Raw genomic sequence first — 15,822 nt, forward strand, 5'->3', positions numbered from 1 at the left:
GTGTATTTAAGGTAAACACATTTTTCAGTGTAAGATTCTAGCATGTTTATTGTAGTTAATCAGTATGCATACAGTATGTAACAACATGCAATTACTGAAATTACTGCAATTCCCTATATTTTCAGGCCTTCCTCAAATCACAATAAATGGTCTCCAGCTTCGTCTCCAAATGGGGTTCTTACGAGAACCAGAAAATATGATCATATTACCCCGGTTCTGGCCTCACTCGGTCACTCCATTGGCTACCTGTGGCTTTTAGAACATTTTAAAATAGTATTATTTGTTTTTAAAGCACGGAATGGCCTTGCACCTGCCTATATTTCCGACCTCGTGCCCCATTACGTGCCTACCCGCAAACTTAGAGCGGCAGACAAGCTGCTTCTCAAGGTTACCACCACCACGACAAGGCTCATAACAGAAGGGGATAGAGCCTTTGTTGTAAAGGGCTCCTCAATTGTTAAACAGGTACCTCAGAGTCACTGGGCACTTTTAAAACTCTCTTAAAGACTCATTTTTACAGTGTCCCCCTGCAGTGTCCCACTCTCATGTTATGCCTGACTGTAACCTTTATTGTATAAATGTGATTGCTTTAAGTCTGAATGTGCATGTTGTTACATTGAGATGAAGAAAAGGTCAGCACTCATTGTACGTCCTTTTGCATGATTTTTATTTACCTCTGACAGGAGTGAACAAACGTACGCGTTTCGGCTTCCTCAGCATGATAATGCCATACAGGCCAAAACCTTAGAGTATATATGAGTCATATACCGGTATACTATATACGCTACGTTTGTTCACTCCTGTCAGAGGTAAAAAGAGATCATGCAAAATGACATACAATGAGTGCTGGCATTTTCTTCATCTCAATTTATATCTTCGAGCCTTGCACCTAGAAGGACTTTGTTGTTGAGTGTACTGGAGTGTACTTTTTTCTCATGTTGTTACATATGCATAATAGATACTGATTAACCACAATAAACATGCTAGAATCTTACACTGCAAAATTTGTTTACCTTAAATACACAGAGGTCAAGCATCTAAGCTAGCACACAGTGAATATTGGCTCAAAAAATGGGTAGGCCTACCATGTTTTTCTCCAATCAGTTTAGGTTTTCAATTAAACAAATGTGAAAATTAGTTTATAAAATGATGCACATGCAAGTTAATATTGCACGAAGTATTGCACAGAGCCACAGACCCATATTTAGGCAAATATCTGCTTTGATGTGTTGTTCATCTAAAGAATAATTCTTACAATACATTTAAAGAATGACCTCGTTTGCATAATTGATCTTCTAATCTCACCTTAAAACTTAATTTCACATAAATATTTTATATTTGATAAAATGTGAATATTTTGTGCCCTAAATATATTACTATGTCAACCTATTGCCATATTATACATGTATTTATTATATCTTTATTATTTCAGCTAATGTGTCTAATATGCAAATGATCTCATTAACTATGCACAATACAAAAATGTCCCAAGCAGAATTAGATTCTACGTCAAAAATCATATTAACCAGAAACAACTGAGAAAAGTTTGGCACACCCAGTTTGTTATAGCTTTTGCCCTGTCTAATAGGCTACCCCTGAATTCCCAGATACGTTCCCTCATCCCCTTCCCTGCCTAGTGGCTACGCTCATTCTGTAGCTACGAGCTATCCAGAATTAATGAGTGTAGGGAGTCTAGGGAGGGAACGTATCGGGACTAGCCTATGCCCCACACAGAATAGACTAGCTTTAGCCTATGCCCCACACTAGCCTATGCAAGATACAAAGAAGAAAACAAACTAGAAATGGTTTGAGGTTTTTATTTAATCTGTTTCCATTGGAAAATTGCTTTCCAGATGCCAGCATCCCTGAGAAAGTGTAAAATAATACATCTTTTTTGGACATCCCCATGAGGTGGAGTGGAGGAGCCAAAAGTTCGGCATGTCTGCAAAACACTACGCGGCACAGCCAGCTTCTTCTTCTCTTAATCACGGTCTCGTCAATTCCATTTCTGATAAGATAAATGTCCCAGTCACCTAACCTGAGTGGAGTCTTGGGAACTCTGTGATTGTGAGGACATCATCTCTTTGGAATTGTCTGAGGTGCTGTTGCTGTGACGGCCATAAGAGGACATGGGAGACACTGCCCCCTTCTGTATGAAAATCTTACTACAGGGCATGAGCAGGGCTGAGAGCTGTCCATGGTAGTTTTTGTTGTTTTTCCTTTTTCTTTCTGAAGACAGATTGGAATTCTGGTTCATTCCCTCCTGACTGCCAGTAGGCAGTAAAATATAGTGAATATAGTCACTAAATCTTTTGTGGATCACAGGAGTCGAAGGGAGATAGCTGAACAGGTGTATTGGCATCAAATTTCAATATAGCTAAGAAACACATAAGTGAGTAGATGTATAAAATCTATATATTGCAGATATGGAATTGAAACAAACTAATGAACACAAACTAAGTTTTATTTCATCTACCAATCCCCTACTATCCCCTTTCAATAAATAATAAATAATAAATCATGCTATAATTCTATGAGGTCTTTAGGCAGAGAGTACTGCTATCGTTTTATCAGTTACTCAGGTTCTCTGGCAGTCTGCCACAAACAGGGTTTCTTAACCCTGTAGAATCATCATTCAAGTTGGAACCCAACACCCAAATCTACCAGTAAGAGCAATAACAATTTTCAGCAGCCATCAGCTAAGGTGGTGGCTGGCTGGTGAGGAACTTCCCAGGGATGGTTAGCACCATGGCGGCGAGTCTGAGCCTTGCTACTCTCTCCTGTTAGTCCGCACGTTGCTGGAACCTCTATGCAGTCCACTCGAAGCAGCCCCTGCGATGTGTCTGCATGTCCCTCACCCTGCGCATGGACTGGATCTGGGGGTGGTGAGCTCCCCACTCGTTCCAGTGCTTGTAAGGGCCCATCTCAAACACGTACTGGTAGCCACGGTATCCAGGGTACTGGTATCCCACCCAGCTGTGTAGGAGGCACATGGAGAGGGAAGAGAACAAGAGATGTCAACCCATGACAATCGACAACTGTTCTTCCCTCTGCAGCTATTCTGCTTCACCTCATTCAGACTGATGCAGCATTCTTGAGTCGGTCGGACACACAGTTGTACAGAACTGCTCTGGGTCAGGCTCTGCCAGTGGACCTAATGAGCCTAAGGTCCCCTCACCTGTAGAACCCTCTACCTCAGCTAATTGATTGCCATGGCAACGCCACACCTGCCATTTGATTACTTAACCAGTCCACTTTTCACAGTCAGTTTGCACTCTTCAGACACAGGCAGACAGACAGATACAGAGATCTTATGGGCCCTAAAGCCTAATATCTCCCTCAACTAGGGGGATTCTCCTGCGGGAGACAGATTTTAATACAGATAGTTACAGAACTCCTGCCTTTTTCTATACTGTTACCCTTATATCAAAACTATTCATTCCAACTGATTGTTCAATATGTTACAGCTATGTTTTGAAAACAGATGAGATCATCTCAGTGACCATAAATATGGGTAAGACTCACGTTCCACCGGTGACCTGGATACTAGAAACACGGTCCTGGAAACCATACGACCACAGGCTGGGAATGTCCTCATCACACACCTCCATCTTGCGACCTTCAAAGTTATTGCACTCAAACAGGCAGATCTTGTGGTCCTGGGGGTCCTATAGGTAAGATATTTAGAGACTACTGTATTTACTGCTTACCAGACAGTTTTGAATCCTTTGTTAACCCAGTAGATAATGACAAGATGTTTAGTGGGTTGGTGTAGCTTAGGTTTAGGTCAGTGCAGTTGAACTTACCATGCGGACGGGTCTGACGGACATGATACGGTCACACCTGTAGCTGTTGGACCAGGTGTCCCAGCGGGGGTACTCTCCCTTCTCCAGCATGAACATCTCACCGGTCAGGTTCTGCTGCTCATAACCCACGAAGCTGGATGAGTGGAAATAAAAGAAGGATTTAGGATTTAGGATTATTATTATTATTATCACCACATATAAAGTTGAATTGAAAGTCCAACTCATAATGTTTAAAAGCGTCTAGATTAACATTAACTTGGGTGTAATATGATCCTTTCTTTTGTTGTTGACATTTTGGGGTGACTTACGGTCCGCAGTCCACTCTGATGGAGCCGATCCTGTCAAAGCCCTTCTCGCACAGGTTACGGCACTCGCCTGTCACCTCCATCCTGCGGCCCTGGAAGTTCTCATACTCGTAGAGGTACATCTGGAAAGTGAAGACACGGCAGGGTATGTTAATGCTATTCGTGTATGCTGTGTTTTCCAATATAAATTTGTTTCATGACTAAATAATCTGGGCGGGGGTGTTCGCATGGACCCACCTTGTGAGAGCGCATCCCCATACCGGCAGAGTGGCTGCCAATGCTGCCTTGAGCACCAGAGTGAGACATGATCAAATCTGGATAGAAGAGACATACATGCATAGAGATCGTCAGCTTTTTAGTGATTTATTTTTAGCATTTTGGGGTAGTAATAATTAAATATTTTACTAGTAAAGTAATGTTAACCATTTCATAATCAAAATAATTTCAAAATGTTAGTAGTGAGAAGAGAATAGCGTGTCACATCACAACATGTTGTGAGTATTTTCAATGACAATTTCAGAAAATGTTTGCCATTATGCAATGCCATGTGAATATGGATGCCATGGTGAAAGTGGTTAAGCTATATCACAAAACAATTACTCCAGCAGCACAGTATGAGTCTTGAAGAACATTTAAATCAAAACATTCTTGTGTGGGTGCCACATCTGCTAGCAGAGCAAGGCTCCCCTTGTCAGACAGTCTCATTCCAGGTCTAAAATCTATTTAAGTCACACTTTGCAATGTCCAGATAGAAGTATTATAATAACCTGATCTTTCTACCTTCTGTAATATGATAATATGACTAAACATTCCATATTTGAACAGTAATAGGTGTACCATGTATTATCTAAAATAATAATAACTAAATGATGAACTGGAATGGTTGTAGTCTCTGATAATCGTTTTGTAGTCACCTTAGTTTTGTAATGATTATTCTAGGACTATTTGTCCTAGAATAATTGTTCTTTTCAGTGCAGCATACATAATTGACATGTTTGACACAAAGCATCAATCTGTCCAAACCTGCCACATTCTCTATATTGCTATGCTGAGAATAAATAAAAAGGTATACATGCAAAGCCTTGTGAGCTGCTCAAATATTTCTCCATAACATGAACCACAGAGCATATTCTACTCTGTTCTTGGATTTAAGATGAGATGACACCCTGCTGAAGTATTTTGCCCATCTAACCATTTCATGGTGAGAGCCCAGCCAGTCCCTGGAGCTATCTCTAAATTGTACATGTCATTGGAGATATTGTCCCTCAAAGTAGGATTCTCACTAAGAAACTCTAGAGAGAAGAGACTTACAGAGAGGTGCAGGTTGAGACAAACCGACGCGTGGAAAATGATGGAATCAGGCCTGGAGAGGGGGGATATATATATACATTCCCATCCGAACCATGTCTATAGGGGTGAAAGTCCCTGCTTCTCATTGGATGAACTTTTGGAAGCGGGAGGCGGGGTCAAGGGTCACACTGCTTATCTGTGGCGTGCTGAGTCGGCTGCCTGTTTTGTTGTCCAGCGCCTCTGTGATGTACTGGGGACAGTCACTGTCATCAGCAGAAAGGACTCTCTCTCTCTCTCTCCCTCTCCCTGTATCTCTCTCTCCCTATATCTCCCTCTCTCTCTCTCTCTCTCTCACACACACACACACACACACACACACACACACACACACACACATACTCACGCACGCATCCACGCACACACATTCTGCTGCTTTCCTCTTGTAACGTACTCATTGACCTCTTCAGAAAGGATTTTTAAGGGTAATATCATATTCTGCTTTTCCGCATCCATTTTCCCCTTGTATCCTCTCCTTTCTCCCCTTTATGACCCTCCTATTCTCTCTTTCTATAGATCTTTGCTGTAGCCAGACCCAAGCCTTTGAGCCCTGTGTGTGCACAATGTGCTGACCTCAGTGGAGCTACCTCTCTTTTGTGTAGATAGGCAAGTGGCAGCCGTTTTGTCCTGTTGTTGTGCAGGACCAACTATGTCTGCTATGTCCCTCACAAACGTGTGTATGTACATACACTTCTCATGCACAAGTACATGGACACAGCTGCACATCATTCTACACACAATCACACATGTGAAGTTGTGAACACACAAATAATTGCAGGCGCACATATCCTGTTTACTATAGCTCATCTGTCATTCTTTTTTGGATTTGGAGTTAAAGGTGGTTGAAAGTAGACATATGTGTATATACTGTATAGTATAAATTGAAAACCTCAATAAATAAATAAACAAACAAACAAACAAACACAAAAAACAAACAAAATAAATAAGTAACAAATCAAAACATAGTTCACAGTCACACTCACCCTTGTGGCCACATGGCATCACAAAGCAATTTACATTATCTGTAGTGTACAGTACATATGTTTTAGTGTGTATTCATCAAAACTTATATATAATACGTTTGAAATGTATTCATTGAACCTTATGTGTAGAGATTAAATGATGGTGTTGATGTGTGTCATACTGTTGTGTAATCAGATCTATCTATCTATCTATCTATCTATCTATCTATCTATCTATCTATCTATCTATCTATCTATCTATCTATCTATCTATCTATCTATCTATCTATTGTGTAACCCATTTCATTATCAAAATGTTTATCATCATTTATACCTATAGTGGGCAGTTTAAGCTAAAATGTATGTCGCCTTTTGAACATGTCCACAGTAAAATCCTCAGTGTTCATTTATCAATTTTTTAAACTCTTAGATTCAAATGGAACTAAATGGACCCATACATGTCCATTTTGTTCCATTTGCACACTCCCAGAGTGAAATGAACAATGATTTTAGAGTGTATACGTGTGAGTACCATGTCATTGGTGGTGTCTTTGTGTGTACAATGGCATGCATGAGGGGGCATTTGTGTGTCTGTCTGTGTGTGCAGGAGTGAGCATGTGTGTGTACATACGTTGTAGTGAAAAGGTGAAAGGAACAGAGAAGAGAGGTCAGTTGAAGTAGGGGACACGTTCAGGTTGGTGACAGCTAGCACGCTATGAGGCAGACACAAAATCCAGTAAGTACCAAACCATGATCATATTCTTTCATCCATATTTTTATTGATAGAGTGCAAATACAAAAACATTACAGCAGTTTCTCTGGAGGTTGTACGTTTGTAATGTCTGCAACCTTCTATTTCTCATAATGTGAGATACAGTACTGCATATCATTCCTCAAGTTTAATGTGTTTAATGACCTGTATTATGCTTTTTCCTTGCTGACATGAAGGATTGGCGAGGATGTCCCGAACTGTGCCATAATGATCCAAGCCGTTTCCTGGTGGGTTGGGCCAGGCCTTGGCCCGGGTGGTTGCTCTCTGCACAGGGGCCGTTGGGAGATTCGGTACTGGGCACCGTGCCCTCTGTCCAGATCCACCATAGCAGCCTAAACCTGGTGGCTCAGTACTGAACAATGGAAGGCCCAGCAATGTGCTGACTCCTGCCTGGGTCCACAGGCCCAGTCATCTTTCAGCACCAACATGTATAAATAGGCCCATTTTCTCTGCGGTTGGGATATCATTTTTTGTGGAGCCCCTGTGAGCACTGCACAACTATTCTTCTGGGCAGGTCAGGTAAGCCCTTCATATCAATGCATTTAGCCTATTGCCGTGCTCCGAGCATTGTTAGTTAACATTTCTTGAGGCAATGTCTTCGTTCTTTCTTCTTCAGAGCCCCAGAAATGCATATAATGAGGTTGCGCATCCACAAGCATAGACATTCACACTTATACACACTGAGTCGCACACCATATACTGTACAAGTGTGCATACTCTGACACGCACGGACGCACACACACGCACATGCACATGCACACACATCACATGTGTACAGTATGTACACTACCCAAATGGATCCTGTATCTTTCTCCAAAAGCATAGTCGACATTTAGATCTGACATTTAGAAATGTTATCAGGCAACTATTTAGATAGGCGCATGTGTTTTGTTGCTTGCCATGATGACATACTGTCAGTGAACGCTTAGTTCACTAGTAAGAGACCACACCTATATACTTAAGTTTAACAGTTTCTTGAAACGTAATGAGATGAATGTGGAATGGGATGAGGAACCCAAGGTAGGGTGCAGACTCAGGGTAGGGGCATAGTCTCGGGAGCTGATGGAAATGGTTGCTCTACTCGGGGAGCAGTCGGTCGTCTCTGCTCCGTCACTGTCCCCCTGGAGTCCTAGACCTAGAGAAATACAGACGGAAAGAAGAGCATCGAGGATGAAGGAGGACGTTGGGTTGGAGGAGGAAAGCGAACTTGAAGCAATAAATAGCAGAAATAGTCGATCTACAAGAATAGTATTCACAACTGATGTTTGGTCTGTCGTGAAGCATAACAAACAAGCTGGGACAAGCACAAACAAGCTGGGAACAAGTATTCCCATCTTATTGGCTGTGGTGAGTGGAGGCAGGTGTAGTGGATAGTGGATATACAGGCGATTGACAGTGAGTGGCTAATGAGTGAAGGCGGGAAGTGATTGAGAACGGGGAGTGGCTAATGAGTGAAGGCGGGAGGCGATTGAGAACGGGGAGTGGCTAATGAGTGAAGGCGGGAGGCGGTTGAGAACGGGGAGTGGCTAATGAGTGAAGGCGGGAAGCGATTGAGAACGGGGAGTGGCTAATGAGTGAAGGCGGGAGGCGATTGAGAACGGGGAGTGGCTAATGAGTGAAGGCGGGAGGCGATTGAGAACGGGGAGTGGCTAATGAGTGAAGGCGGGAGGCGATTGAGAACGGGGAGTGGCTAATGAGTGAAGGCGGGAGGCGATTGAGAACGGGGAGTGGCTAATGAGTGAAGGCGGGAGGCGATTGAGAACGGGGAGTGGCTAATGAGTGAAGGCGGGAGGCGATTGAGAACGGGGAGTGGCTAATGAGTGAAGGCGGGAGGCGGTTGAGAACGGGGAGTGGCTAATGAGTGAAGGCGGGAGGCGATTGAGAACGGGGAGTGGCTAATGAGTGAAGGCGGGAGGCGATTGAGAACGGGGAGTGGCTAATGAGTGAAGGCGGGAGACGATTGAGAACGGGGAGTGGCCGTGATAAGCAGTGTGTGGTCTCCACTCCAGAACCTGCGTTGTATACAACTTCATTTCATCTTAGTTTGTTTGCTGTATATTTGCATTATGAAAGAAAATTACAAAAGGATATCTTACCTCAGCTGTTTTAGTTCCCACAATCACACCACAACACAACACAACATATTATCTGTTTGGACTTTGCCCAGACTCTTTAATTATGACATTAACGTTAAAGTATCTAGTTGCAATAGAGTGGTACTTGTATGGATGGAGCAGAGTGTTGTTCAATAGGCTGCCTGTCAACTGGTTCAGCATGACTCATTCTCTATTCTTCTCATTGCAGGTCAGATATCCAGTATAATGGCTCAGACTAATCCCATCCCAATGGGACCATGGAAGGTAAATTTGATATTAGGTCATGCTGCATTCTGCATTTCCTCAATGTCTCCCCTCATTCAGTCAATGATGCGTGTGTGCTCACATGTCTCTCTCTCTGTGTGTGTGTGTGTGTGTGTGTGTGTGTGTGTGTGTGTGTGTGTGTGTGTGTGTGTGTGTGTGTGTGTGTGTGTGTGTGTGTGTGTGTGTGTGTGTGTACATGTTGCATGTGTCTGCTCCACATCTTGTGTATTGTTTAGATCACTGTCTATGACCAGGAGAACTTCCAGGGGAAACGTATGGAGTTCACTGCATCCTGCCAGAACATCATGGAGTGTGGCGTGGACAACATCCGCTCCCTGAAGGTGGAATGTGGAGCGTAAGTTGTGACTAAAGCCTGATTTATGCTTCGGCAACACGTCACTATTTTCACCTGAAAAAAGGTCAGGACAACACTTTATCTGAAAAAGCATATGGCTAAACCAGGCTTTAGAGCTCTATGGGTCATACAGGGCGAAATAACAAATAACTCTCCTTTTCAGTACAGTGCATAGAAAAAGCTGTACAGAATGGCTCAACAATTTAGGTCACAGATGGTTTTATCCTCCAGAGCCAGATTTCATTTGTAAATATAATGTTTAAATAATTATATATTTGATTTCGACATGTCAAATCTGTGTGGGGGAAACACTCACCCCTCCCTCACCATTGTGCTAAATGTGACTGTGCGTAAACCTATGTTGGCTAACAAAGGTTAAACAATTTCAACCTGGCATCCTTATTTTTGACATGCCATTGTAGAATCCTTTCATTTCATAGATTTTTTTCTTCATTTAAAACAAAAAATATAACTGATCTCCACTATTTTGAGATCCCTTATTGTTCCACCATCCAGCTCATGCTCTGTATGTGTTGTGTATGTATATGTATTTTTGTGCATATAGCTGGGCAGGGTTCGAGCACTCCAGCTTCTGTGGACAGCAGTTTGTGTTGGAGAGAGGAGAGTACCCTCGCTGGGAGTCATGGAGCGGCAGCAATGCCTATCACATTGAGAGGTTGATGTCCTTCCGCCCAATCTGCTCTGCTGTGAGTCTCTGTCCAACCCTACACCTGTAAAATCATCAATGTTAAAGCTGCAATCTGTAACCCTAGACACCCTCGCAAGTGCCAAAATGTCCACTCCTGAGCTATAATGGAAAGCCTGTTTGACCTCCATGCAGCCAGTAGTGTTCCTACCCAACCACAGGATATAAATGTCTCAATAGAAGAGCAGGTAGACCAATTATCGCTGTTGTGTTCGTTATATTATTACTCTACCACAGGGGTGGGACACTTTGACGATGGAGAGGGCCACTATATTTCCACACTCACTTCAGAGGGCCACATTGCATATTACTGTCGTAGCAAAAATAGCCGTTCTACAAGCTCAAAACGCGTTGCAGTGTGACACGTTTTGAGCTTGTAGAGCAGCTATTTTAGCTATTATTTGAATTGAAATCCTGAATATATATAATATATATATTGTTTCTGATATTCTGATATTAAGCTGTGGGACGGATTAAGTGACCGTGGGGGCAAAATGGATAAAGGGCTTTACTCACAAAGCACCACAAACCTACAAACAAAACAGCAGAACAATTAGAGACTTTATCACTCCTGACTGTGCTACCTGAACAGAATTCAAGCCTCATGTGTATATAGATACAGTATATAGAATTGTAAGTGTGATCAGAGCGAGACTGCGGATTAGGAAGTCACTAACCTAAAACGTAGTTTTCATGTTTCATGTCTGTTGTAGAATAATACGTGTCAATTTTAGGAACACCTCAAGAAGGCTTGCGATAAGAATGCTTAGTTTGCAATGTGCAAAGTGTCTTTGCTTCAAGACATTTAACCTAGCCAGGTCCCATTGTAAATATCTGTAGTAACATACAATTTCTCTATTGTGGATTTAATTCACATCAACAGTGTAATAACTGACATTGTTCATGTTTCTTCCACTGTCTGTGTCTGTCCAAACAGAACCATAAGGAGTCCAAGATCACTGTGTTTGAGAAGGAGAACTTCATCGGAAAACAGTGGGAGATGAATGACGATTACCCCTCTCTGCAGGCAATGGGTTGGGCCAACAATGAGATTGGCTCCATGCAGACCCAGAGTGGAGCGTGAGTCTCAGCACTACCTTCTGTCAATACAGTGATTTGTGTCATGCTTTACTTCAAACCTTTTCATGTCAAGGACCCCAAAATAAATAAATTAGTTGCCTGCTTTAATAAAATAAATACAAGTAGATGAGCCATCAAGAGGATAATCCTGTAGTCAATTAGAAATGTTACTCTCTGACAATACCAATATTATTTCTTTAGATATTATGGAGGGCCTCGCCTCTGTTTGCCTGAATGAGGGTAGGCTAATCTCCTAAAATAAGACCACTGTCAACAATTTGTCTGAATGGTCTGAAGGAGGCACCCATTGGCCACAAGAGTAAACACAACAACTCTGTGACATATCTTTATCCTGCTCTGCGTTTTCTAACATTGAGCAAAGGCCTATTATGTTAATCTGCTCCCAAAACATGCATTTTGACTTGAGTCCTTCATATTTTAACAATCAAAGTGACAATCATTTTCTCTTGTGTCCCTCCATTCTTCTCCTCATCCAGCTGGGTGTGCTACCAGTACCCAGGTTACCGTGGTTACCAGTACATACTGGAAAGTGATCGTCATGGAGGAGAGTACAAACACTACAGGGAGTGGGGCTCCCATGCTCAGACCTTCCAGGTGCAGTCACTGCGCAGAATCCAGCAATGAGACCCACACACTGCACCCTCCTTTCCTCTTTCTCTCTCTTCACCTCTTTCAACTCTTCCCTCCTTCTACCCCATCATTCCAAGCTTTGGCCAGCTCTGTCAGATGCACGGCTGAGGCTCCTGGTGTTCCACCATAAAGATGTTTACAGCACTTTTGTTTAGATCTATTAAGAAAAGTAAGGCCGCTGCCGGCTCTGCCCCATAGTGGAGAGACCATGCAGCGGTAGAGCCTCAGGTGGTGCCCTGTTACCAGCACTAGATGGCAGTAACATGTGTTGTCTGTGTTGACAAGTGCCGTGCAGGGCAGGCTACTCCCCACTCACCGGGATCAGACAGAATGGGCAACATGAAATAAAAACGAGACAAAGTGTCTGATAATAATCCGTTTGGAGTCAAGTGTCATTTCTTGGATGGTGGATTGTGTTTTCATTTGCTCTTTCTTGCAGATGCCATGTCATCACAGACTGACAGTTGTGATGATATAAATGGGGGTAAAATGGGTCACAGCTAGGGGTAAGGCCTAAGGGCGACTAAACTAAACCCCATTACAATTCAGAGTGATCATATACAGAGCGGACCTAAAACTATATATGACTGCTTGTTAATGGTTTTTGATACTATGGGGTTTGACTGATTCATTGATTGATTGACTGACTTTGAATACTTGAATAGCTTGCAAAAAATAACAAAAAGTAGGCTACTTTCATACCAATACAATGTTAAAAGGATTGAACCCAAGAAAGCACTATATGGCTTTTTTGTTTCCATCAGGGTCCTGTAGGCTAAAGATGATTACATTTTTGAGGGGTGCTAGTCGCTAGCCCCTCTTATGTCCAGCTTTGAGGGTTTGTGTAAACACTAAACACAAACATTGTCTTTAATGGCCAGCTTTGAGTGTTTGTGTACACAAACATTGAATGCCCTTGACAATGAATGGCCAGTTTTTAGTGTTTGTGCAAGCACTAGCATTGTGTAAACACAAACATTGAAGACGAAGGTGAGGACGCAAATTGTGATTGGCTGGGATGAGAGGATGTATGATAATAAGAGCGCTCCTCACGTCACACGGGTGTGATATTTCTGATTTCATTCCAGTCTGAGGTTTGGCATTCCTGTGTTCCAAAGTGGAACACAGGAATTTCCTTTTTGAGCTACAAGGTAAGTCTCACTGTTTAATTTAACAATTTGTAACTCAGAGAGAGTATGTAAGCAAATTAGTTTACAAATACACTCAGTGACTCAGAGTGCAACTTTATCACTTTATTAAAGAGTCATAGGGGTGAATATATAGGCTATAGGGTAGGCTACCAGGTATAAACCAATATGAAAAAAAGAAATCTTGGAGAGTAATTAAACTTTGAAGAGTTTTGTGTTCAATTGTTTCAGGGTTTAACAAAAGAAAGTAAAGAAAATAAATAAAAATGTAAAAAGTAAAATCTGCACACATTCCATTCTATAAATTAATCAGGTTATTTGAGTTCACTCAAATTAGGTTGCATATTGTTTTTTGCATTTGTCTTTTCTTTGGTCTCAAATCCAGCAAAGAGGGCAGCTGCCAGAGCCACAAGGCCTAGTCCTAGGCCCATAGTGGCGACACCTGATAACATGACAAACCCCCTTGCCCTTCGCACCTGCCAAGATTCAGCCTTGCCATAGCGCAGCTCAGTAACAAAGTGCTCACAATTCCAGCTGAAGACACAGTAGTTATACTCCTTACCCACAAGTGCACAGGCATCTCTGACTATGATATACACTGCTTGTGGCTTATACTTATCATCCAGGCAATTGTTTATTCGCCACTTGTTGGTCCCCACCACGTCGCAGAGCTTTGCTTTCTTTACCACGGCCTTGTCACAGAAAACAGACATCACACTGCTGGCCCCTGCTCCCGGAACCTCAGAGGGGGGTGACAAGTGGACAACATAGCCATCACCAATGTACAAAGCCCAGTGTTGATAGGTTCCACGGAATATTTCAATCAGGGACCCAAGCTCAGGCTTCCCGTCATACAGCTTTGGGGCCTTGGCTCTCATTCGTCTTCCAGACTAGTAGATCATCATCTCTTATCTCTGTTCAGGCAATTACAATCGCATATAAATCAATAGAGACACTTATGAACCACAAGGTTATGGTCACCTCCTTTTAAGTACTGAAGTTATGACGACAAAGATATGAAGTCATAGCTACGCCCATAAAGACATTTTCCCATTTATAATCCTAGGAGACGGTGTGCCGCCGCTCAAAAACCAAGCATACTGAAGCTACTAACACGTACTTTTCTTTTTGAGGGGAGCTAGCCCTTCCAATGCCTGGCTTTCAGAAATTGAAATTACATCATACTAGATGTAATGTAACACTTTTGCCTGGTAATGTTTTGTTTAAAGTGCTCTTAAACATTACATTTCGAGAATCCAGTCACATGCAGCTGACTTGCAGCATCAAAGCTGTTAAATGTTATGCTTCTCTCTACAATCTCTACAATTTAAACCTACCTTTATTGGTAACACTTGTTCAGTGAAATTCGTGGACCATCAGGCAGGTCTGGACATCCTCCTCCATTTGATTACTGAATTTTATGACATAAAATAACATAGTTATGACGTCAGAGCCACACCATAAAGACATTTTCGTTTCCCATTCATAAGCACCACATGAACTGTGTTTAAGAAAAAGGTCAAATGGCAATTTTATTCAAGCGTAAGCATTAGCAAAGTATGCTATTAATTATTTTTTTTATAGTTCTAGCTCTGGTCCATTCTCGTCCTATGGAACAGACAGGTTTCCAGTCATAGACATGCAGCTGACTTTCAGCATCAACGGCAACGCTGTTAAACATCGATTTACAGAAAACAATAGGCCTACTGTCATCTTTGCAATTGCAAAGCTAATTTTATTCTGCTAGCTGCTTTACAATTCAAAACCACAGATTTCTTGAATCTTGATCCTTTTTGATTGATTGAATAGTTTATTGAGCATGTAAAAACAGCAACAGAGTACAGTCAAACACTCACTTCAAAAGGGATAGCACCAAAACAAAAGTCCTTGCTGTCTTGTTTCCATTTAGGAAACAAGACTTTCTTGTTTCCATCAAAATCATCAATAAAAACAAAAAATCTAAATAATTGCAGGATTTTTAAAAAACTATGTACAGAATGGGGAAAAGGAAGGGGGGTGATCACCTGTTTAAAGGGCAAGGATAATTTCCTCTCCCTTGGCCTTGGCCCTTGGGACTGCTGAAAGGTGGATTTTCAGGCCTGTTTTAAAAGATGTAAGTGATCTGCATTTTTTGAGGGAGGGGGGTCAGACATTTTTTTGCTATTTTATCATGATCATTAGTGAGGACCAATTCTATGAAGATAGGTTGAAAAGTGCTGAAGTAGTCCTTTGATAATATTCCTTCTTCTCCCCTTTTGGTATCCCTTCATAGGTGACAGAAACCGTGTTCTATGCCCTCTTCCCCTTATTCCCGAGATTAAAAAGAGCAT

General features: G+C 42.0%; 3 protein-coding genes across 3 annotated transcripts; 1 reads left to right on the forward strand and 2 right to left on the reverse strand.

The window, feature by feature from the left end:
* Window positions 1-2,807: 2,807 nt before the first annotated feature.
* crybb1l3 (crystallin, beta B1, like 3) lies at window positions 2,808-4,417 on the reverse strand (the record flags this gene model as incomplete). The annotated part of the gene is made up of 5 exons (XM_080771697.1): window positions 2,808-2,976; window positions 3,526-3,668; window positions 3,807-3,939; window positions 4,115-4,233; window positions 4,349-4,417. 5 exons carry the CDS (start codon window positions 4,415-4,417, stop codon window positions 2,808-2,810), a joined length of 633 nt encoding a protein of 210 aa, XP_080627823.1.
* A 5,087-nt stretch (window positions 4,418-9,504) lies between these two features.
* On the forward strand, window positions 9,505-12,338 carry cryba1a (crystallin, beta A1a; the record flags this gene model as incomplete). Its single annotated transcript, XM_080772199.1, has 5 exons — window positions 9,505-9,552; window positions 9,789-9,907; window positions 10,473-10,614; window positions 11,551-11,693; window positions 12,191-12,338. The coding sequence occupies exons 1-5, from the start codon at window positions 9,514-9,516 to the stop codon at window positions 12,336-12,338; spliced, it is 591 nt and encodes a 196-aa protein (XP_080628325.1). The 5' UTR covers window positions 9,505-9,513.
* A 1,468-nt stretch (window positions 12,339-13,806) lies between these two features.
* LOC308321815 (phospholipase A and acyltransferase 3-like) lies at window positions 13,807-14,370 on the reverse strand (the record flags this gene model as incomplete). The annotated part of the gene is made up of 1 exon (XM_080772906.1): window positions 13,807-14,370. One exon carries the CDS (start codon window positions 14,368-14,370, stop codon window positions 13,807-13,809), a length of 564 nt encoding a protein of 187 aa, XP_080629032.1.
* Between the last annotated feature and the right edge of the window lie 1,452 nt (window positions 14,371-15,822).

Source organism: Protomyctophum bolini, assembly GCF_963924005.1.
Source record: "Protomyctophum bolini genome assembly, chromosome: 9".
NCBI classification, from domain to species: Eukaryota; Metazoa; Chordata; class Actinopteri; order Myctophiformes; family Myctophidae; genus Protomyctophum; species Protomyctophum bolini.